The 25,010-nt window shown below is 48.5% G+C and overlaps 1 protein-coding gene across 4 annotated transcripts in view; it reads right to left on the bottom strand.

Moving 5' to 3' along the window:
- Positions 1–25,010, bottom strand: part of LOC126535956 (uncharacterized) — a 638,450-nt gene that overhangs the window by 232,597 nt on the left and 380,843 nt on the right. For all 4 annotated transcript variants that reach the window (XM_050182825.3, XM_072287749.1, XM_050182828.3 and 1 more), the window contains one exon: positions 2,339–4,223. In XM_050182825.3, coding sequence (XP_050038782.2) covers positions 2,339–4,223 — 1,885 coding nt within the window. The remainder of the gene's footprint in view (positions 1–2,338; positions 4,224–25,010) is intronic.

The raw sequence follows: 25,010 nt of genomic DNA, 5'->3' as shown, positions 1-25,010 counted from the left end.
GCATCGGTATGGTGTTCGCTGGCCCCCTCATACGTGGCGCTTCACACTTTTCGAACAACCGCACACAGTAAACGGTGAGGTTTTTCAACTCGGTAAAATACTGCTCTCAGGATTACTAAATGCCAGCGCCAAGCGGGCAGAATATGCGCTAAATAACAGGGATAACATCAGAACGATTGCGAAGCGGAAACTGTGACAGACAGTAATACAGTTTGAAGGTGTTTTGGCTGCGTGGTTAGAGATTTTTAGGCTAAGCACTACACTTTTGGACACACTACAATAAGCTGAAGCTGAAGACCACTAATTAGCAGTAAACAAGATTCCGTCATCTAGAACTTGTCTTTGGAAACCTCAGGTAAGAAGGCAGTAGAAGCCTAAGGTATCAACTGAAGCTTTCTTTTTTTGTTTTCGGTCACCCCGAAGTGTAATATAATGCGATGGAATTCTCGTTTATTTCCTGCCTTTATTAATTCATATAGTCATGCCCGGCCAACAAAAAGTATGAAATGTCACTAGTGTTCAAGGTGCAACACCAGCTTCACGTACGAATATTGGGTACGATAAACGCAGATACAGGTTCCCGAAGTGTCTGGAACTTAACGGTATAGCGTCGACGAAATGAACAACATAGCCCAAAGAACGCAAAGAGAAGAAATCCCATAAAAAATCAATCCGATAAGGACAACCAACCTCCATTCCGTTGGCTTCAACGACCTTTGCGACAAGGAACTGCCACGACAGCGCACGAACCTTTTTCAAGTAACCAAAATCCATTGGTGTTTGCTGCGCCAAGCTGAAGTCAACGGGGACGAAACTAGAGGAGGAGACAAGCGAGCAACAGGGAAATGCAGAGATAAAACGAAACGGCTTGGAGCACTAGGTAGGGGTGTGTTTCGCGGGAAGTCAGCGCAAAGCGCTAAAAAGAACGGATATAATGCTGCTGGTGCTCGACAATGGTCTGATTGGTGCTGCCCTCAACAGAACTCGGAGAGCCCCCTGGCGCACTCTGGGTGAGCCCCACCTCACTAATCCAGTGCAGCGTTGTGGGAGCTATGGCGAGTGCTGACGTGCCCACTGCAGTTCGTAGCCAAAGAAAGAAAATTATAGCGCGGAGTTTGTATAAAATATTGTAGTGCACATCTATACGACCGTATGAAAAGCGCGCAATGTCAAAGGGTTTGAACGCAGGTCATTAGGCTTTGCAACACTAGTAAGCTAGCCCTTCGCGGCAGCAGACGACACGCCATGCGTATATATGTTGCTGCAGAGAACGATGTACTCGCTGGCACGATTGGCTTACAAGGTATCTCCGTGACTGCTTTTAGGCCTCTGCACTCGGACATGATCCATATAGTGTTACTGAATGGCTTCTCATGAAAAGCAACTATGGAACATTGAAAATACCGACAAACAGACATACGCTTTTATATGCGCGCGCACTAGCGAAATTGTGCACTGATCGGCTAACATGAGCGTTAGTATTCACGGCACTGCATGGATTTATTGAGATAGGAGTAGGGTGGGAGGTGGGGCGATGCGAGGGAGCACTCGCAGAAGGACGCGCCGCGTCCGTAATTAAGCCGCGCCGCCAACCAAAGGAGAAGGACGAGAAAAAGCTGCGTGTCGTCAGCTTAGACGAAGGTGCCGACCTATCGCGAATCGCGCGGCGGCAAAAAGAACGACCAACCGGCGCACATCTGTCCTTTACGTTTCTGGCTGAGCGTGGCATGACGCGAGACGCTTAGCAACTGAGTGGCTGAACGGCGAGTTAAGAGAACTGCAGGTTAGGAGACGGGCCTAATGCTTTCTATGTTTGTGCGGTGACAAGCGTTGAGTAGGCCGGCGGTTACACGGCCTGCTCGATGAGCTTAACGATGTGTCAAAAGCAAATGCACCACGCAGTATTCCGCCACGCAGTTATGAGTGCCATGCAATAAACGCGTCTGTTGAAAATCCATGTTAAACGAGCACGAGAAACATGTGCAAAATATGAGCAGCGTAGTGCGAGCGATATGGTATAAGGAGGCACGGGGAGCACAAAATATCAACTTAAGAGCTTGCTCGAAGACGAAACGCACATCTTGGAGCGCAGCCTTCGTTTGACTCGTGCTGGGTGATTTGGCGCTTCCTTAGAATATGCAGAGCAGACAGTCGGTATCCAATATTATCATTCAGTCTACCAGCAAGACACGCTGGTTAAGCAAATGAGCATTTCTTGAGTTTCTGGACTACGCAAGGTTATATGTGCAGATACTTGCTAGAGTTTCGTTTGACATAGTTTTTTGATGGGCTTTTCCGAGGGAACCAGCCTTCCATGCAAAGCAAACGGGAGACCCACCTGAACAACCTGTTGATCCGATCCGCTGACTATTGGCTGAGAAGAAGACGCGAACTTTGGCGCTTTGCTTGCAGTAAAAGAAAGTTCACTACTAGTATGTCCCTGGTGCGAGTCCTTGGGCACAGCCACAGATAGTTGCCTTTTGAGAGGCGGCACATCGGCGGATGACCTACAATTCACTGACGGAGTCCGGCTGAGCGACGTACCGTCGCAAGAACGCCTGCTAGATGCTTCCGCGAGCGACTTGCACGTTGCCGTGACGACGGGACCCCAAGGCGCCTTCGGAGCCACGCTGAGTTGCTGCGTGATGTCCGGTACCGACCAGCTTCGAGGCCCTCTCCAGGGCGCATCAGGTTTCTCTTTCGCATCGTGAGACTTGGGAGATGTTACCGAATTCACCGTCGTCGTCAGCGATGGCGGCTGACTTGAGGAAGCCTCAGACACAGCTACCGACCACTTCGCCGACGAAGGAATCCGCGGCAGTGTCCTGTTCCTGTTGCCGCTGCTGTTTCCGCAGTTCTTGGAATCTTGCGACGTCTGGCGTTTGTAGAATGATAGCACGGCCTGCTTTTGTATAGCCTTCAGCTCTGGATCGGAAACCCGATGCTTCTTTTCCGGGTCCAGGAACAGCATTTTAGTCGGTTCCTTGCGGCTGGACGACGAATGAGCAGTCATTGAGCAAGCTGGGTCGAAGGCTGCCTTCAGCTGCGCCACGCGCGAACACTCATTGGGTCGAGAGGACTGCTGCGTTTTGCTGCGCTCGCAGGGCGCGTAGTACAGCACGCTTTCGGACTCGTGCCTTTTGGGCTGCAGTACGCGTGCGCTGCGCGCCACTGCCGCTTGGCTGGGCGAGACGAGCCTCTGGCTGCCATCGGCGAGGCTACCGTCACAGGAGGACTGCGGCGATAGGCGACCGCTGTCCGGTAAAGTCGAGTGGCCGCTGTCAAAGAGCGAGGAGCCGTTGGACGCCGAGAAGGCACTCAGGTCACTGTAGGAGCCGTGCCACTTGAGCGTGTCCTGGCTGGAGCCGCCGCTGGAGCCCAGCGAGTCGCACGCTGACTCGCTGCCCGGCGGCGGCGGCTCGGTGGCTCGCGGCCAGCCGTCCCTCTCGCCTTCCTGGTACAGCCGTTGGAGGAACGGCGCCTCGCTCCAGCGCTGGTACTGCCTCAGGAACTCGTCGTACCTGCTCAGGTAAGCGTCCGCGCTGCACTCGCTCGACTTGGCAAGCTCGGCCGAGAGGCATACATCGTTGGCACTCGATATGCCAGCTCCGCCGTCGTCTGAAACGGAAGACGACGTCGGTGTCATCGGTGCCTTCTTGGCTCCGGGCTCGCAGGCGCGCTCCAGCACCGGCTGCAGCTGCTGAGTGGAGATCTTGAAGCCCTTCTTGGGCCTGGCGTACCCGTGATTTTTCTCCTTCGGGTAATCTGTTTCTTGCGTCCACGACTTGGACCGGCAAGCCGTCGACGTCGCCGGCGCTGCTGGAGTGACGGGCCACGACGGGTACTTCTCGTGCGAGGGCGCCGGCGCGGGCTTCCTCTCCTTGAGCGGCGGCGGTGGTGGCGGTGGGACCCTGTTGTCGTCTTCGGCGCAGCCGATCTGAGAGCGATCGCCCCAGTTGGGCCTCGTTGCCGGAAGCACGACCGGAGAAAAGTCCAGGCCACTCTGGCTGGCCAGAGCGCTGTACACGGTACCCTTCTTGAAGCGTCTCGTCACCATGTCGTCATCTTCGCCGCTACCAGGCGCAGGTAGTGAGACTCCTCCTGGTGACCTTAGCGACTCTCCGGAGGCGAAACAGCTCCTTGAACCTCCTCCGTCATCGCCAGTCTCCCGGCAAGTGTCCCGGGCGCCAGCGCCGGGATTGCCTGGGCCCGATGTCCAGGGCCTGCAAAGCATCAAGAGCGAGCCAGAATTAGATACCTGCAGCATGCCCAACAAAGCGTTAACACACGCCTTTTTATCGTCGACATTATAGTCACTCAAACGTCAAAGCAGGTATTGTTACGCAAGATTTTATTGCAGAAAGTCAACTCACATTATTCAAAGTTACCCAAAACAGTATATTTAGAAAGCTTTCATCACCAGTGACGCAAGGCAAAAATTTCGGCCTTCATAAGCTAGCATGGCTTATTGTGCAAGCTTTGTTGAAGTAAAATATTGAGGAACTGTAAGCAAACAGGGTTAAACACGAATATTTTCTTTTCATTACTGTACCTTTTTTTAGCGTGCAGCCAGTTGCGTAGTGGTTTCATTACGACTTACAAGAATAGTTTCGTGCAGAGGTTCTGCGAGATGAATGGTGCGATAAAACAAAATACCGAGATTACAGGTTGGAAAGCGAGCGTCAGAGAGGACAGCACGTGAAATCATAGCCCATCAGTTTTTCTGTTTTAATTTCATGCCCACGCCGCCTAGAGATACGGAGGAAGCAAGTTCTCAGATGATGAGATAACAATAGACAGGCTCTGATTACTTCGAACATTAACCGCACTGCTGCGACAATAAAAAGCTCAACCAAGAGGGCTGCACTTTTCCTAGTTAGCTGAAGCACACCTATGCTCATTATCGTTTGCGGCAGCTACCCGGATAATTCTGCGTTTCTCTGGAGTAGCAGTCGCAAAATAGAAAAGCGAAGTTTGTGAAACAACGCAGACACTGCGCGGTGGTACAGAACCACAAAAGAGGCGAGGCCGAAAAGCGGAAAGTGGAGAGGAACGCCACGCTAATCTTAATTAGACCGTGCATTGATTTACGACGGGCCGGAAGGTAACGGTCTCTCTTTCTTTTTCTTTTTATTTAGTTTGTTTTCTCGGCTGATGGACGTGGGTATACTCTTTGTGTCGCAGTGCGAGCGCGTTCTCCCGGCTCCCGAATCGATGCCCATAATTGTAAAATCAATGAGCTACGCGCTAAACGAGGTCGCTAGCGTATTTACCACTCCCTCTGTTCGTTCTTTTCCTGCGCTGTTTATTGCCCCTGGCAAGCAGGCACCGTTTATTTTAGCTATTGAGCACGCTAGGGTGCACCTTCCCTAAAGAGAAGTTGGGCGCGTGGTACGCAAACAACTCCGATAAGAAGACAGGCATGATAAGCAGCTCGGGGCTAAAACGGCGGCGTTCACCTAAAATATCGAAACAGCGAAGCGACAAGTTCACAACCTTCTCCCCAGCACTGCCACCACGTGCACGATCTACAGGAAGGTGAAAGATCGTGGAGCAGCAGCGCGAAGTTGTGTGCTCGTTCGTCAAGAGCGTTACGGAAATCGAGGGGCCGCATGCTAACGAATCATCGAGAAGCAGGCGTGCTCGCGCCCAGTGCAACTTGGTCAATACGCGCCCAGTCAGAGAGCAGGAGCGTTGGTCTTCATTTCTATTTGACGGCGATATAGTCGTTAATGTTAAGTCGTCATTGTCCCACCATCGCAGCCGTGGCCTTTCTTGTTGTCTCCGCAATGAGCAATCGCACCCTCGTCTTTCCGTCATCATCGTAATCGTGCCATCGTTGTCATCGTTGTTGTCGTCGCTGTCGTCGTCGTCGTGCCGCTGTAGTCGTCCTTGTCGTCACTGCTGTCGAAACAGATATCACCGTTTGTTTGTGCGGCACATATAGTTTTTATCTATGTGACCCGCTACATTTTCGTATCTGTTTATGCCATTGAAATGAAAAATAAGACGACAAAAAGAGGTGTCGCAGTCAAAAGGCGCGCGCTTTGTCGTGAGGGCGGCCCAAAACAAAGGCCACGCGAGAACGTCGTGTCCTCTTCGATCGCAGCCTGGATGCCGACGGCAAAAGAAAAGTCCATCAATTAGGTAAGCGGCGCGTTCGGACAAGGGACCATCCGCGTACTCCCTGCTTCCTTTTTGCACTCCCCGCTTCTCGCCCACTACACCGTCAGGAGCACAATGGCACCCCGCTTCTGTCCAGCGCCCCCTAACGACCCCGGCGGCGTTGGCCGCCTGGAAAGATGGCGTTCCACAGAAGCGCAGTTGCGACAACCCGCGTCCCCTTTCAAGCAGGCACGGTCGAGCACCGCAGGAACCGCAGGCACGGTCGAGCAATGGGAGGCGTGCGCGATCCTTTGACGCGAATGCCCGTGCTTTCGGCGGGACTGCAGGACGCTCGGCAGAATATTGAATGCGTCTCCCTTCGCGTGCGGGCTTCAGAGATGTGACAGCGAAGGAAAAGAAGAGAGACAAAAAGAAAGGGAGAAAGAGGACGGGTCGTAGCACACGCTTACAAGTGTGAAGACATCGCTTTGGGTTTACTTAACGTGTGTTCAACGGCAGGTTGCAGCTATATGTCAAAACAGGCGAAGGAAAATGAAGTAAAATGTGTTGCTTTCCGTATGAAACTTTTTTCTTGCGCTCACGACGGCTTCAGAAATTCTTTTTCTATTTTTTTCTTTATCGGATCGTTAATTTGTTCCACCGAGGTCCTCTTTCATTCCGCTTTCTTTCGTTTTATCTTATTTTTTGTAGCTTCCCGGGATTCCGTGCGATTTTTAACTTGTAACACGTTCAAGATATGCCCACCGTTACAGTGTCTAGAGTTTGTACTTATATATTCAAGCTTTAAAAAGTGGATTAACATCTGATAGAGCATCTTTCGAAGCCTTTGAAGCTAATGCTATTATTGATTATTTGAGAAATATAAGCAAGAATTAGAGTAACCTTGTTACAAGCTGCTGCACAAATGTTTCAGAAGCAACTATGCAAAAGGGAGAGACAGAGAGAGAAAAAACTAGAAGAAGAAAGTCTGACGCGAAATCCAGAATCACAAGCTTGTTTCTCACCGAGATAAGGCTTTATCACTTATCAGTGGTCTCACCTGAGAGACAAAGAATCACGCAAATTGTAACGTGGGTTTTGAGTAAGCCACGTTGTTAGACAAACGCAAGATATGCGAACATAAACCGTCCAGCCGTGGGGAGACATGCAAAGCTCCTGTTCCTTTCTTATTTCTTTCTTTCATAGGCATTCGAGCTCAGTTCAAAGGGCCTTTCCTCTCAAACTTCAGCCATCGCTGTGGAGGACCATTTACTCGAAGGCATTCGTCACAAGATCTTAGCTTCTAGCACAACAGAGATAAACTTCAGAATAGAATGAAATGCAAATACGCCCCTGTTGAAGACAGTCCTTACACCGTTGTCGTCTGACGCACCACAGAACTCGACAGACGCAGTTACGCGGCATGCTGCTTCTTCTTCTTCTTCTTTTTTTTTTTTTTTTTTTTAGCGAAGGTTTAGTAACAAGCTCCCGAATATATGAAACGCCGTAAACAAATTTACGAGATTTCGTGAAAACGAGGTGGACCATTAAGTCTGCGAATTCCGCAGCGCTCACGCGTACAGCAGCCGGTCCGGCCGTATATCAGATCATACGGCTTAGTTCGCAAGCGCACTGAAATTTCACCATTCGTCAGTGCCATGCAGCTGCTTATCTTGGAACAGTGCGTTCCTGCTATGGCTACATACTATTCGTCTTAGCAGTAGGATGAAGTATCGAAAAGCTCGAGATTATTAATTACCGCATCGTATTTTAACTATATAGAAGCGCAGCAATATAGCCGCCATCAAACACTTATAGAAGCCCATGATGAAGCTATAACCTTAGAAGTATACTTAAACTATTGCAAGCATAGCACTGGAAATCGAACAGCTAGCCCGCAACACAGTAGTTGGAAGAAATGTAGTGGAAGAAGCGTATACTTCCGGGCGCCGAAACATCGTTTTCTTAGTTGTTATAGTTCTGTTTCGTGCGTCTGTGCGAATGCATGCTTTGGTTGTCGCAACTGCGGGCACATATTGCTACCAATTAATTTCAGAAATGAACAACAGCAAATATATTAATCTACGGCTAGTCCTTTTCTCGCATACGCCTTTAACGCCTATTCCAGAAGAAGGCTGCATGCAATAGAGACGTGTATAAATAGCCGCCGTCACACAACGCTATTCAATTGGAGCACGGCCGGATGATCATCGTGACCAACGCGCCAAGACGTTAGCGAGATTCCCGGTCCGACCTCATTTGCTATACGGCGCTCGGCGCGCTGCCCATTACGACAACGGCACCGGGCACGACGAACTTCGCCTCCAGCCAGCGTCGAAACGATGGGCCTCAGGGATGGTCAGAAGGCGCGCCATGCACCGAGAAAATGGACCGGGCGATCATGAATAATATATCAATCCGGCGCAGCCTTCATTTCCATCTCCGGATCACCGTCGCGCAGGCATGAGCGACTATCACAATGGATGACAGCGGTTTAACGGCGTGAGTGTAGATATATAGCGGCATTCCTGTCGGACGTCGCGATATGCGGGGTGTCGCAAGTAAAACGTCTCGCATGGGACTATTACCACCAGAATAAGGGCTCCAAATAAAGTATTAAAGGTACTGGTGCATGTAAGGGCGGCAATCCTTTCTGCGTCAAATTTACTGCAAGAAGCATACAGCCTGTACGAAGAGCATGCGGCGTTTAAAAAAGAAAAGGAAGAGAGAGCACGGTGACTCTGGGTATAGGCATGCTCTTATGCTAGAAATAATATTGTCACCAGAGCGATGCAGACATTCGCCGTCTCAAGATATGTTTACAGTAAATGCAGAGCAGCCCGCATTGAAGGAAAAGGCTTTCCAGTCGCAAGAACTGCATTCGCATTTAGGAGAACTACACATTTCACCGAGCCACCGATAAGTTGTACCGCCACTTAGAAGGAATTTGTCCGTTTGCAGAAAGATAACAGTTACTCAACACTGCACAAAGAGGTTCAAGCGAAGATCAGTCTTGAGCATACATACGTCCATTACATGCTATGGATGGAGTTGTGATATGTCACGCAAAAGTGTACACACTGCAGTACACGTGCTTAGCGCAATCATTGCGTCAGTGCTGCTGTGTCTGTGCTAGTTCTTTTTTTTTGGGGGGGGGGGGGGGGGGTAGCAACCGCTTCGCATACGGTGTTTCTGTGATTTTTTTCATAACAGGTGCAGTCGTTTTTTTTCCCGCTTCAAGGTAGGAGAGTCATCATTTTTATTTCACTTTATTACCACCCCTTGTTGCCCTCGCAATCTCTTCACCTGAAGGAGTCGTGCTGCACACATTCACGCGTTACACTACCTACTAAATTGGATCGTTGCAACACGATTTTGAATCTTACTTATGCTTTCGAAGAAAACAGTCGTCATTCACCTAAAAGACATATCATCCTGGTTAGCTCACTTGGTACAGCGAGCCCTTCGCAAAGGCGGTGGTGCCGGGTTCTATCTCCAAACGATGAGTAACTTTATTTCGCAGGAGCCCTCGCGTGCTTTCTTTAGTAACTAAGCGCTATACTTTCTCGGAGATGTCAGCATTCGTTTTCACGAATGTTCCTCCACGTTTCTGATTTTCCCTAAGAACTGACCAGCTTAATACATTAGGTCTTTCAGCACGCAAGAAAATTAATTACGACGAAACTAGGGCCTCATTACTGACCTCCACAGTGGTCTCAAGGCTCTTTTCGATCCTTAATATAGTACACAAGAAGAGGCCGACATACTCCTGAATCCTCGCGTGGGAGCAAATAAACTCCTCCCAGCTGCCGGGAAGCTTGTTCGGTTGGTAGCCGCACCTCACGGTCACAGAGCCAACATTGGATACAACGCCGCGGAATAAACGGAAGATAACGCCGAGAAGAGAGCCAGCGCGCTGCACGTCTCTTTGCACACAGCGCCGTTGTGTAAGGCGCCGGCGTTATATCCTGACTCGTAAACGGGGACATCGGGCGGATCTCTGAAACCGTAAACGAATACGCATTGCGCAACAGGGTTTCAGCGGGGGCGTCGATGGCGAGCACAGACGGGCCCCTGTACTCCAGAAGGGCATGCAGCCCACGTGTCGCAACGCGACTGGCCAATCGCTTATTTCCGAGCAATGACTCAATATGCTTAGGGGGCAGTGGACGTTTCCCTAAACGACCTCTACACATGTGACCCACACACTGAACACACGCGCACTTGCATGCGCGCCCACATGCTTATGTAAGGCACTGGAAGGTGAAAATACGATCTGCTAGAGCAGCGGGATAGTCCTAGAAGAACGGATGAGGAGTACCGGGTGGCGAAGAATTAGGAGTCGTGAAAGCGGGGACATTGGCGGCTATATATACCTTTGGAAAATAGCAAAAGGCGGCACGAGACAACGCTGTCCTGTGTCAGAACGCGACCCGCACTTTCCATCGGTTCGAAAGATGAACCAACCAACAAATCAACCGAAGACGAACAAACTCTCTCAACTTTGAATTTTACTAAATAGACCTTTTCGATTAGGGTTCCTGTAGTCGCCGCCATAATTCTTGTCGGACTGTTTCGAGCTTGCTTCAGCGCGTGCTCTACCGCGTGCTTCAGCACATGCTTCAACCGCTGGCAAGGGTGCAGAACTCACCGTCTAGGAGCGCTTGACAACACTTCAAGAATGCACGTGTTCTGACGTCAGAATACAAACAGTATGTCGACAGTCTAGGTTCGGTTGCCACAGTACAAAAGTAAAGGTAAACCGAGAACTCTGTGAGGTACCTTGTTGCTGCAGTAGACTTAATAATAAGGCTGATGTTGACGAAAGAATATCTGCGAATCCCACGCATATGTGGGAATCGGTCACAAGCGAAGCTTTCTTTGGCGTTTATTCAAATTTCATCATCATCACTTCTACTGCACTACTACGGAGCTCAACACTCCTGCTCCATGGATGATGATGATGATGATGATGATGACGACGACGACGACGTTCCTCGTTCTACGGATGATGATGATCATGATGATGATGATAATCATCCCTTGATTATGATTATGACGATGATGATTTTCATTTCATTAATGATGATGATGACGACGACGATGACCATAATGTGTTTGGCGCATACCCACTCACGAAAATTGATTGGCCAAGAGTCGGGCAGATTTTACGTATGTGTTTTAAGGTAATGAATTTAAATATCGATAATTTTGATGAATAAATGTAGCCTGCTTCTTCACTTCTCTGTAGCTTAACGCTCCTGGCTCAATGCATGCTCTGGTCTAATTTTGTTCCCATTACTTTTTTCTCCGCACTTGGCTGCTTTTGATGCCGACTTCCTCACTTTTCTGAAGCCAACTTCTTCATTTCGTACCTTTTATTCTGCTTGTCTATTCGAAACCAGTGGCCCATATCCATTCCGGGTGATCGGCCAAGAATGTTTACGTACCTGCAGTGGCGCATGCCAAGTTAGTTGCACATACAGTGTACCCAATCGCCCGAGTTGTTTATTCGAGCACATATCCAGCGGAACATACCCAGTACCCCAAGTTGTATCATCGGCAAGACAGCAACAGAATGTGCAAAGTGGGGAGAAGATGCAAAGAATGCTTCGCTTCAAAAGGGACCGACCTTGGAGCAAGCGTGTACCGGCCCGCACATCACACACGTAGGCCGCTGCGCACCAAGCACGAAAGCGAGCCACGCTTCTGACTCCTCGTCCTAACATCGTCGTCGCGACGGCGTTGTTGTCGTCTCGTTCTTAAACGCAGGATGGAGCGCGGGCCGTAAAGAAAAAGGATAGATGAAACGTTAAGGAAATGCGTGTTCCCGCATTTCTTTCCGCGGCAAAATGTCCAAACCCACAGCGGCACCGAACCTCGCTTCCTCCGCGTCCTGTTTACCGACGTAGGATTGATCGTCGCGGCCGCAGAAACACAGCTTCCGAGTCTAGGACGAAGAAAAGAGACTGACTCTCCCTTTCCTGGTTTTTTTTCTCTCTATCTCTCTACGGACGACTCAAGCATCTGCTTCGACCCCGTCCTCCTCCTCCTCCTCCTCCTCCTCTCTCTCTCTCTCTCTCTCTCTCTCTCTCTCTCTCTCTCTCTCTTTTTTTTTTTTTTTTTAATGCCGGAGGAAAGTTTATCGCTTCTGTGTAACTCGTTTCAGACTTCTCTATATCCTATGACTCCCACTTCGTTCGTTCATCCGCTGTTGTTTGTTTTTATATATAAAAAGAGGGGGCGGGAAGGATTCCAATTTTCGTTATTTTTCACTCATTCCTTCGCGCAGATAGGCGTCCGCTCTGCAACCCGTCCCATGTCCTCCACTACAGACTCGGTGCTGCCACGAAAGACTCTGCAGCCGAGATAAATTTCCAGACCCCCCCACCTACCGACACAGCAATACCGCTCGCCTACGCCGTTGCGTCGTCGTGAGAGCTGCGAGCTGCTTGCCTTTTACTTTGTGGCCCCCACCCTTCTCTTCCTGTATACCTTCTTTTCCCAGCCATTGCATCCTACCCCCGTACGATAGGCCTGCGCTTGCTTTTATCGCTCTTCTCGTATCTCCGCCCTTTTCTCTCTCTCTCTCCTTCTTTTCTTTATGTGCCACCTTTTTCTCAGTGTTGCGCCCACTTCTTTCATATTATGCGGGTCTCGTCTTCTGTTTACCCTTCGAGCGAAGCCCGGCCCGTGATAGGTTTCCAGGGGCCAACGAAGCCTGCTCTTACGGTTGGCGTTTACGCGTCTCCGCTATAACACATTGCCGGACAGAATTTATATTTGCTTGTTTGTTTACTTATTTCGCCCGCATCACGTCGGCGAGTCGATTTTTTTCTTCTTACCTCATAGGCACGCCAGGACATGTCAATGACGTCTCTGTGTCCCCACTATATCCTCCTTACAGCTTTTTCTTTTCGTCTTGCAGAAAGGCGAGCGTAAACGGCATCTGCACATTTAAGCTAAGTTTCTTTTTATGAGAGTACATCGGGCCTACAGTGTACGTGGTCTCGCAATATAAAGTAAAAATGTAAAACAAGAAAAAAATAATGCAGGCATAAAGGAACGGCGTTAAACGTCTGTCTTGAACCCAGGGATACATAGATGTCAGCGCTATAGCGGGAGAAAGTTTCGACACGAGCTTATAGGGTACCTTCCATCACTTCTCTCTTTTTTTTTCTTTTTTTTTTTTTACGACAGCGTAGCCGGCGGTGGCAGTTCATTCATCCAACAGCTTCCGAAATTCGATGCAACCAGAGCGCGACGGGGGTTTACTCTGGTTACTCGACGCGTGAGGCTTTAAAGATCCCCTTGAAAAAGTAGTTACTGTGTATGAGGTGTATAAGCAAATGCGGCTCCTTGGTTCAGCTATTCAGGAACCTAGTTTTTTTGTTTTCTGCACAACGCTGCTGGCACTCAAAAAATATAAAGGCCTTGTGCTTACCACAGCAACAGTAAGCAGATCGGTATATTAGGATTTTCCGGCCCAGAAAGCTTTGAAGGGTGCAGGCAACTCGATTAAAAAAATAAACTTATGAGGCTTTGCGTGCCAGAACCACGATCTGATTATGAGGCACGCCGTATTGGGGAACTCCGGAATAATTTCTACCACCTGGTGTTCTTTAACGTGCACCTAAATCTCGGCAACTCGATCGCACGAATGTAAAATGATATACATAAACAGAGTAATTTTTATATACGTGCTTTCTTCTTCACTATGTTTTGGTAACGTACGCTATGAATGGACGTTTTCATGTCGCTGATAGGTACAACGTGCTCTATATACTGCGCCTCTAAGGCGCACTCTGTGTCTTCGTCCCTCAACGATATTACAGCGAGGTTTTCTTTTGTCTACCCTTCCTGCTATGGTGTGGGTGCTGGGTCGGCCAGGCCCGGGCGGACATATATATAAGCAAAGGTTGCACGTGCACTGAATGAAGGAGCCAGCAAACGGGCTTATATCGAGTGTGTATGAGCACCTGTGTTCTGCGTAACGGAACAATTTAATTTCTACATAACACTTGAACATTTAATGTCGGCTCACAGTTATCTCTCAAGCACACCGACCTGTTAATGGAATAGTGAATTATATTGCCACAGTGCCCGCAAAAGAGGATACTAGGACACGCATTAAAAAGAAACAGCCTTGTTCTTGTTCTTGTTCTTGTTCCCTAGTGAACCACTCCGGGGGATCGGTTTGCCTTTTGCTCACTTGTGGCGCTTACCCACTACGGGGGATCGGCCAAGAAGCCGGCGGTTAAAGGCTAAAGGAAAGGGGAGAGAGGAAATCTAAACGGAAGATTAAATCGGGATGAAGTATAACGTCCATGTTAATTAAACAAAATAGATTTACGTGGCAGATATAGAAATTTCAAAAATTGTAACCATATATAAACAGCAATTTCTTTTGGTGGTGGTATTAGAATATTTTCGAAGGCACAATCAAGGATTTAATGATCTCTCCAATTATTGATTTCGAGAAGTAACATGGTAGCCTTCTTGTGTCACAGCGATAGTCGCAAATGGCCACGCATAGATGTTCCTGTGGCTCAAGCCGAACGAAACACCAAAGGGGAGGACAAATACCCAATTTTCGGAACGAAAATTCTAGTTTCTTCATCTGATTTTTAAATCGATGGCATGCATTTAGAAAGTGATCAATGTTTTCGGGTTCCTGGGAGGTTGGACACAGAGGGGACGGTGCCAGGCCAGACCTGTTCTGCTAAAATTTTAGTGGTGGGATGCGGCATCATGAAAATTTTCTAAACCTAGCCGCAGTGACATAAGCCGAAATAGGCATTACAGACATGGCTGGTCCGTCAAGAGACATCTGTGCAAGTGTGTCTGTCATTTTATTTAAGAATGTAACACGATGGCCTGGATCCCATACCAACGGCACCAGGCTTACGTTTGAGGGGATCAATGATTTAAATGTATTGGCTACAGTAGTGCCTGAAGATGAAGTGAATGATGTGCATACTTTCATTGAATCAGTCACTATAACCGGTGTTGAATAATTTGAAGGAAGTTTTCGAAGAGCTAAGATAACGGCTGATAGATCAGCCAGCCATGAATCGGGTGGTGAGCCATCTTCTTCGTCTTCGGACTTTCCACACCACAAGACGGGCTCCGCTAAAACTCCCGTCGTCTTCTTTGTCGTCTACATAGAGCAGAAGCGGCAATATTTAAGGGATTTTTTATTGGTTTTATTTTTTTAGATTTAGCCATTCGGCCTGTGCCACGGGAGTGTACTCGTTCTTTGCCAATCCAACAGAATGGGTTTGTCCCACTGCGACACAAGAGGTACGCAATCGCTAAATGTTGCTTGATACGCGTCGTACTTTTCTCTGCAGACACCTGTCATCAGTGTTAACGCGACAGCATTCAGGGCCCCGTGTCGCAGAAAATTCGGTCTCAGCGTCCGGCACCGGGCATCTTGTGAGCGAAAAATCATTCCGAACCACGCATACCGAACCACATGTCCCTCCGTGTGGCGCAGCGGCGCTGCTGAACTAATTGAATTTGTTAAAGTTCGATACGTCAGAACATTCGTAAAGTACGACTTACACAAAACCTACAGACATGACAGCGTCGGATTGTAATTTGAATACACAGCTGAAACTCGATTTAAAGAAGTGATGACCCCGCTAGAATTGCTTCGTTAAATCGGGAATTTCGCAAAATCGAGAAAGGAACTTTTGGGTCCTTCGAAATCGAATATTAACGTAGCGACACGCAAAGGCTACCGCGGCATTGTATTTGCCGCTAACCCAGCCATCTGTCGCATAAACCATGAAATAACGAAAACCATAATATAACCGCAGCCCCTACCGAGGCGATGTTGAGTAAGCTGTTCCGTGCATGGGAGCGGCGTGCAGCCTCGTCAAAATAAAGCTATGAATGTGACCATGGCGCCTAGATGTTTTAACGCGATATATTTAGAGCGCACGCTCGAAGAAACCGTCTGTGTCGATAAAGAAAGAAATCACTGCTTTCTTTTTTACTAACTTATTTCAAGAAAATCTTCTTAAATCAAGTTCAGCCGAGTTTGTTTCATTAATTCCGGATGATGATAATAACATTCAACCCTATTGGTACCTGCCGGGGAATGTAAATTCCTTCATTTGATCGGGAACTTCGTAAAATCGGGTTTCGTCAGATCGAGTTCTAACTGCACGGGAAATTATATTTCTGTTACGCAGAAACTCGAACACAAACTGCAGTTGCACGTTGGGCTTGTTGGTATGTCATGACGGAGGCAAGAGAGGCAGCGCATCAGAAACAGAATAAAAGAAGAACACAGATGACACACGTTTGGCACTAACACAAACCCCTTTTCCAGCGTTTCTGCCGTTCAAACAGCGGCGCGCCCAGCTCGGTTCCTTGCAGCACCATCCAGATGGCACTCGCCTCCACACATCTGCGGCAGCGGCACGCGGAGACAAAGGAGGAGAAAAAAGAAAGAACCTTAAAGCTCGCCTTCGTGCATAGCGTTGGCCGCCAGCCTTAATGTTTACCTGGGTAAACATTACGGTTACGTCAGCTGCAGTTGCCGGGAAGCGTGACAAGCAGTCAGGGATCTTTAAATGCTATCGCGTTCCACTGTTAAAGGCTTCCTCCAAATTTTCTTCCCTCGACAATCATGACACATCGTTCTCGTCCTCGTGACATCGCTGCGTAAGCGTCTCGCACTGTGCATCCGCCAACTTTATTGTTTGAATTTCGGCATACATTGCCAGCGATGTTGTGCACAAACATAATGATTGGACGAGAACAAAGTTGGGACCTTTGCGGTGGATAAACATAAACACTGCATGACTTTACACGTTGCATAGGAAGAAACTAAACAAAATTGCACGCATCGCCGCTAGTTGTAAAGCATTTAATTAACTGCTTTACCAAAGCTTCGCTTCACATAGATTCCAACATGCGCGTTCGATCCGCATGCTTTTTTATACATTACTATGTCGCTGGTGTTTATTATTGCGATAGCAATTATATAGACACTACAGGTACATTTTTGTCGTCGCCGTCGCCGTGATGTCTCGTATAAAATCCAAGGCTGATTACACTGTCGCCGCTCACCGTATGGTGTATGTGCGAGTGAAAGTGTGCCTGGGGAGGCGACGAGAGCGGCTCTATCTCTCCCGCGCAAAAGTGAGTTGAGCGGGGAGGAAGCGCGCTGTCTTCCGTCTCACGCGAGGCACTCAACGTTGCGAGACACCGGGAGGAGGGGAGGGAGGGGGCGGTGCCGTACTTCGGCTGCAATTGCGCATATGGCGGCTGCCTATGTGGTATGAGTCATATCTCGACAGCGAGCTGCGTTGGGGGGCAGTGTCAGGCGCGTCGACGGCTCGTAGCATTGTGCGTGCTGTGTGTTCTCGGCTATCAACTTGCGTTGAAGCGATAGACAACACGAAGGTCGCTCGCTGCTGCTGCCGCGCTTGCTGACACCAGCGTTTCGACAGCGAGTGTCCGCGGTCATCGAGCGTGATGTGTTAGTGTTTGCAGTGCGCGCTGACACCATGCTTGTTAACTTAGAAAGCGAATGTTTACAAATTGATACGACCGACAAAAGTGCTATCCTTACTTCATATGGCTGTGTGCTAATTTGCGATCGCAATCGATACTTCACCTTTCTGGCGAAACTGCGACTTTTTTATGAATGAGATAGTCGGTCGTTATTCGGCGCCCTATTTCCCCTCGGTCTAATCATTTAATAACAACACGAACAAACACCATACGGTGTCGTTCCTGAAGGATGAAACAATGGCGACGTGGCGGCGACACGTTGTTGGAAAGCTTCATGCCGATTAGTTCGGACCACGCGCAGTCATTCACGAGTGAACGTACTAATAATTTTGGCTCGCTAAAATTGTACATTCCTACTGAAGGGATAGTCAAGAGTCAGATCGGCATCTGTCATGTTACAATGTTGTAATGAGACATCGTGTAAACGGTTGATATATTTGCAATCTTGTCAAACTAAGCTATATGAACTTGTAACCGATATTCACATTTCCTTGCACAAATTGCTCTGCACAGACGCCATTTTCGTTAATATTTCCAAATATTACGGCCGGGTACCTCATAAACGACTAAAACTGAAGGTTAGAATCCTACAGCTTGACTATGAGGGGCTAAATATAGTCCGACGTAGCATGAGCGCACGCACGCGCTACGCCACGTTGGCGACGCAATGGCGCAGCCAACGTAACCGGACGCTGTCATCGCGCTACGACGCACCCGGCATCGAGATGGCTCTTGCTCTATACGCCCATTGGTTGCACCGACTGCAACGCCCCACAATGCATTGCGCGAAGAAAGAACTGGCCGACGATTACGCTTCTTGGTAATGCGATCTTTGAGCGCGGCAGCTGCCTTATTTCCACAACAGGCAACCGCATGCATAACACGCAGTGCCGAACGGAGGCGGTACACACCGCGATCCGCCGCTATCGAACCGGCGCTGCGGCGACACGCCATCGCGCCGTCACCGCCGAGGAGAAGAGGTGGCCAAATCGAAACGCGCCAAGCGTCTCAAGGCGTCTCATGCCAGCGATAAATTCATAAGGGCGTTTCACATCGCTTGTCGATACATGCATCCTTGGCTTGTACCAACAAGCGATGTGAAACGCCCTTATGAAGGTGCACACTTATGTACCAGAGTGGGTTCCAAGATTGGAAATGTTGTTGCACATGCCGAAATACTGATGACTTGTAGCCAGCAAGCAGCTGACGGTTCTCGGTACTATGATCTTGTTATTATGTTCACCTGAGCTCGTAAACTCTGTGTCAAGCGAGGCAATAAAGCTAAACAAAAAGCCTCCGTGGCTTAATGGTCTCAATATCCAGCTTCTGAGCTAGAGGTCCTGAGTTCAAATCCTGCCATCGGACAATTTTATTAATGTTTATTTAAATATTTATTACGCAGTACATTGTTGAAAATGACGAGTTTACAAAGTCACAAAGCCGGTTGAAGCCAGCACAACGAAATTTAGACAAATCCATGTATTTCCCATAATTCCCTTGCTGGTACGACCATAGAGTTTCGTACAATAATTACTAGAGGGAACTCTGGCAGTGGTGTCTACGGGAGCTGCAAGGAGCTCCGTCGCAGACGAAAAGGCATCTTGAAATGGGCCGCTTGCGCGGCAGCGACTCCTTCCTGTTGCTGCCGGCAGGCGGCGACACAAGTCTGTGCCAGGGCCGGCTTTTCAGACGCCATTTTTCCCATAGGCGAGAAGAGTTTCTCATTTTTGTCTTCAAAAACAGGCGACTAATCCTGCCAAGTGTTATACTAACGAAGCCGACAACGAAATGCGATCGTTATGCAAAATGTGAGCAAGAACAGTGCAGCGGTGAGTGCAAAATCTTTTTTTGAACATGCGCAGCGAAATATTCAGGAGCCTGCATATCCGGCCGCAGCACATGAGCATTTGACCTTACACAAGCAACTATTGTTGAGTGGACGCGGCTGTTCAAAAATATTTTAGTTATGACTAGGGACTTCGACGCCTACGGCGACTTTTGATATGCTGTCGGGACGATTCAATCTTTTTTTTTTTTTCTTAATTCTTGGATGTTTCAATATCATTATTTCTCAAGTTGTATCGCACTGTATGTTTATCGGTCTTCTTAGTGAGCAATTTCCTGCTGCTTTTCTTTTCCTTAATCAAATACGTTCATTGTTTGGTGCTAACACAAACATGAGCGTATGCCATGCCTTTTTTTTTATGTGCTTCTTACCAATCCCTTTCCACTCCAGTGAACTTGCCAATATCTAGCATCAACAAGTTCATAGACCAGAGCTTCATGACATTAGCCGGGTAGCGCGCGTGGGCGAGCGCCTCAGTGCGCGCTTTCTGCTACTCACCGAACATCGCAACCCCGGCGCCGTATCAGAAATCTTCCTCGCGGAAGTGCTTGCTGCACACCCTGTTAGGAATGGCCGGCCGGGGTGGCAACGTGCCAGTTATTTCAGCCCGCTGCACGTGCTTCGACCGACCCGCGGTGGCGGCGCCCTTCAGAGAACGAGCGAGGACGACAACGCTAACTGACCATGCGCCGCGTTTGAAGGATCGGTGACGACAGCAGGCTGGCCACGTTTGGCGCCCCGTGCATTGTTGGTTAATTTGCCGGGTCGTCATGGTCTCTCTGCGGCAGTGGGAGCCGCCCTGGCAAAAGGGTGCTTTGCGGTTCAGGGGCCCCAAGATTCGTCACAGTCTGCCGACACACGTGGCGACTAGAGGCAGCTCTGGAATTTAGAGGCGCCGGCGGGGGTCGCGCGTGACCATCTGACTACGGGGACGCCAAACAATGGATACCACGACGACTGCGCTGCAAAGGTCGTCGGCCCTCGGAGAGAGCACCGAAACCTGTGCGGCATGTGTGTGTGTAGAACCACTGCCCTCTTCTCACAAAGGCGACCACGAGGACTTTCTACGATGACGTCGTTCGATGACGTCGAACGGAGTGCTTATAAGCAGCGATTGTCGGCTGCTAGAGTGTGCTCGTCGTCGTGCTCTGTGCTCGAAATGTACTCGTGAGCTGTGTGCTCGTTTGCTGTATGCTTCATCTTGCGGGCTCCATTTGGGAGCCACGCTAGACTGTCGATGTATCTCTTGTTTAAACTGTAAATAATGTAAATAAACCCTGTCCGCCTAAGTCCCGACGAAGAGTCAAGTTCATCCCCGTGACTACGACTGCCAAATGCAATAACCCCAGTTGTAGCCGGTGGCTGGTTGCCGGTTCAAAGTTTCGCGATCCAAGCTTCACGCATCTTCTTCTCCTGCCGTTTCGTATATCCGGCACTGCGGCACCGAGCAGTAGCCTACCATGCTGGACTCCTTGAAAGGCATCAATTATGTATTATAGTGCTTTCGCGTGCTGTCAAGCAGAAACCCGAAGCGGGAAAACCTCCTCGCCTAATCAGAACCACAGTGCAGGTGGGATTTCAAAATTTCGTTTTCAGCTCGCTTTGGCGCTTCCGAAGCAGACGACGCGGCCGCTGTGTACACGTGATCCCTCATAACACGTCACGCTGACGGCAGCGCCAGCTTTTCGAGTGCTGGAGCTCGTCCCCAAAAGAGGGGATGGCATTTTGGCTGGCGCTACGCAAGCGGCGTAGCGTGACTGGCCGCAAGCGAGGCTCCCCGCGCGCCGATAACGTGCGCTATTCGCAAATTTCACGTACGGTGGCGCCGTCGTGCGGCGGCGGCCGGAAACAATCGAAAGATTATACTCGCCGCTGGCTGCCGCCCGTTTGAGTGGCGTATTGGTGTTGTGTACGCTTTTCCTTCACTTTTGGTTGATGTTTTAACGCGTTCAAAGCTCCCGTGGGATACTGAAGGACACTTAACATGCTCAGAATGAGCAAACATGGAAGTAACCGTATTTGCTGCGTGCCGCAATGGGTGCCGAGAGGTAGTTATGCGGTGAGGTGAGCCTTCACTCATTCCCACCGGCTGCGTCCATGAGGAAGAAATTGATTATTAAGCTGCGGATTGGCAACGCTGTCACAGAAGCGATGAAGGTTTGCAGTGCGCACTTCATGCCGGAGGACTTTTTTTGGAATACGACAGATGAGTGACGATTCCGAGCACTTGCAATCGCGAATAGACGCACCTCCATAAAGACACAGAGATAGCTCTATATTACGTGCAGGGAAAGAAATAATGCGCAACTGAAATGTGTTGTAGGGTGATTGATGCTTGCGTTCTTGCCACTCACGCCTTTGCGGCTACGTTGGAGCGCAAACATTCTCCGTGAAGCCTTGTACCTGCTTCAAAATTTCTTGTTCTCGTTCATGCATTCGTGCTCTGCAACGCCGGCTTGACATTCCACCATTTTGGAATACAGAGATTAGTTTCTCATTTGTGCATCGAAGCAAAGTGACGCAGGCGTAGAGGGACCTGGAATTCGTACCTCGTCTGCCACTTCGATGCGCGGCTGTAACGTGTGCACAGGCGCGCATGACTGCACTCGTAAGGTAACAAATCCTAGTCCAACAAACGTTAAACTACTGTGCAGTGTTCGCGTCGCGAAACCCCAGCTGATCTGCGTGCATATTATTTTATAAAGATAACTGGAAGAATGAAGCGAGCATTGCCGCGGACCCGTAAATATCGGCTATGTATTGCTTAAGACGCGGTAGGACTCACGCAGGATGTAAAACTACCGCAAGAGTGTAGCTTGCACAGCACGCATAAAGCGCAATAACCAAATTACAAGGGTGAATGGTTATCGTATTAGCTCGCAAAAGCGGTCAGATATGGTTTTTTGTTTACTTCTCGTGTTCAACATCCAGCTTTGTGAACACAGGCAGGCATAACTAGACAAATTTTCGCACACAAAACGCTGCTTTTCACGCCGTCGATGTAAAGGACTTCGGTCGCGCGACACCAGGAAGGTTTCTTTTTTCTCGGCACGGCGGCTTATTCAAGCGGTCTAAGTAACAACTTGCAGAGAGCACCACACCGTATAAAAGTTCATGGTACCCGTTCAAAGAGGTCAAATTAATAGAATAGCAAATAGAAAGCACGCTCACTTTAATTAATAACACCGTCGCGGCAAAACTGAAACCACAGCTCGTGTGGTTTGCTTCGAAGCCGCGAAGTTTGTATGCAAAGGCTTTCAACAGTCACGGACGTCGACGTGCACGCTTTTATTTATGCCGCAACACACAAGATCACCAGTGTTTAGGACTTCCTCGCCTTCATGCAGGCTTCGAATCCAGCGTTCTGCTCGCCCAATATGAGCCACTACGCAGGCTAACGACAGCGGGCGTGTAAATTGAAGAGAGATTTAAACATGACGACGCGAAACAACATGCCACTGAGCAAGACGACCGCAGCACTGCACCGACTGCTCTAGTTCTTAATCTCTCGGACAGCCATGTTGGATTTAAGGTGGCGCCCCCTATAGGCCGTGAAAGTTGCGAATAAGCCCGCCTTTACAAGACGCGGCGGATTGAGGAGATTTCAAGTAAGCAATTTAAACAGCTGCTTTTCTAACCGCGCTCACGTCACTTCGGGAGTTCCTCGAGGGTTCGTCCTGGGTACGCTCCTACTTTTAATTTACATCAGTGACATCACAACTAATGTCACTTCACAATTACGCCTCTTCACAGATGACTGCGTCTTGTCAAAAGAAATAACCTGCCCTGTCGACGCCGCTGTGCGGCAGCCTGATTTAACAAAACTACCTGAATGGTGTTAATAGCATAGCATAGCCAAAACTAAACAAGTAAAATTTGCTTCTATTACTCGACTTACCTCAGAGCAGTATAAGATACGCGATATTACTAACGGCTCAGCATCTATCGTGTACTTGGATGTTCTGTTTGCCTCCAATTTAAACTGGAATAACCACCTTTAACACATTATCATAAAAGAATGTAAAAAACTTTGTTATCTCAAACGGTGCTTACACCTTGCGAACACAGATACCAGACTTAGCGTATACAGTTCTCTAAGTAGGCCATCTCTAGAATATGTGTCCATAATTTGGCAGCCCCCTCACTCTAATCTCTCGAGTCAAATCACTCCAAAATAAGGCTGAGCGGTTTATCTTATCTTCGTATTCTCGCTATGAAAATATGTCCGCCTTAAAGAAGTCACTGAATCTCTCTTCGTTTGACATGCGCAGGAAATTATCACGGTTGTCGTTCTTCCATAGTATTTACCATAGCAACATTGCATTCGCTCGAACCCATATTCTTCCCGCTGCCCACATCTCGACCCGCGCAGACCATGTTCATAAAGCAAAACGTATATCTGCCAGTACTAACGCTTATCAAAATTCGCCTCTAGTTTTATCTATTGCCGAATGTAACGCTGCCCCTTCAAAGATTGTCTCGCTTACGGAATCATCACTTTGCCCAGTACCGTTAACTTTAATTCTTACAAAATTCAATTATGAGGTTTTACGTGCCAAAACCACTTTCTGATTATGAGGCACGCCGTAGTGGAGGACTCCAGAAATTTCGACCCCCTGGGGTTCTTTAACGTGCACCTAAATCTAAGTACACGGGTGTTTTCGCATTTCGCCCCCATCGAAATGCGAACCTTCTTACAGTGCATCAACATGTCATAACCCACATATGTTTCAACATTTACTTTAAGAGTGTTTCATGCGCTTAGTACGGTAAAACATTTTTTTTTATGTTTCATCTGATATGTATTTTCATAGGTTGTTTACCGATTTCATTCGATTGTATTGTTAAACTCTAGTTCTGATAGGGACTGGCCATCTCCATCGCGTTTTCACTTCTTTTGCGTTTTTCACGCTACCAGATATTGTATAAAATCCGTCTTTATTTTCTATTTCTTTTTCCTGTTTTCCTTAGTTTCTGTTGGACGATTACACAATTTCTCATTGTATCTAATGTCTTCCTATATTATTTACATTGTACACATTGCACTTACGCTTGACCTTTTCCACCCCCACCCCCTTTGTAATGCTCTAACGGGCCATAGCACAGTGAATTAAATAAATGAAATAAAATACTACGTAGACACCCACAACGATAAGCAGGAACGATTTGTGAGGGCTTACTTCTTGAACTTGGTTGCGTAATCAATTAGCGATTGGTTCAAAGGGCACTAAGGAGCAGCACTCGATCAGTTTACACCGGTACTGTATTCGTTCACATATATATATATATATATATATCCGGACAGGCCGCCATTGGAATATGAACCTGGCAACGTTTAACGCTAGAACGTTATCTAGTGAGGCGAGTCTAGCAGCGCTTTTGGAGGAATTAGAGGGCAGTACATGGGATATAATAAGGCTCAGTGAAGTTAGGAGGCCAAAAGAAGCATATACAGTGCTAAAAAGCGGGCACGTCCTGTGTTACCGGGGCTTAGCAGAGAGACGAAAACTAGGAGTCGGATTCCTGA

Source organism: Dermacentor andersoni, chromosome 4 (assembly GCF_023375885.2).
Source record: "Dermacentor andersoni chromosome 4, qqDerAnde1_hic_scaffold, whole genome shotgun sequence".
Taxonomy (NCBI): Eukaryota; Metazoa; Arthropoda; class Arachnida; order Ixodida; family Ixodidae; genus Dermacentor; species Dermacentor andersoni.
Note: the sequence above shows the minus strand (reverse complement) of the source record. Positions and strands in the feature narration are given on the sequence as shown.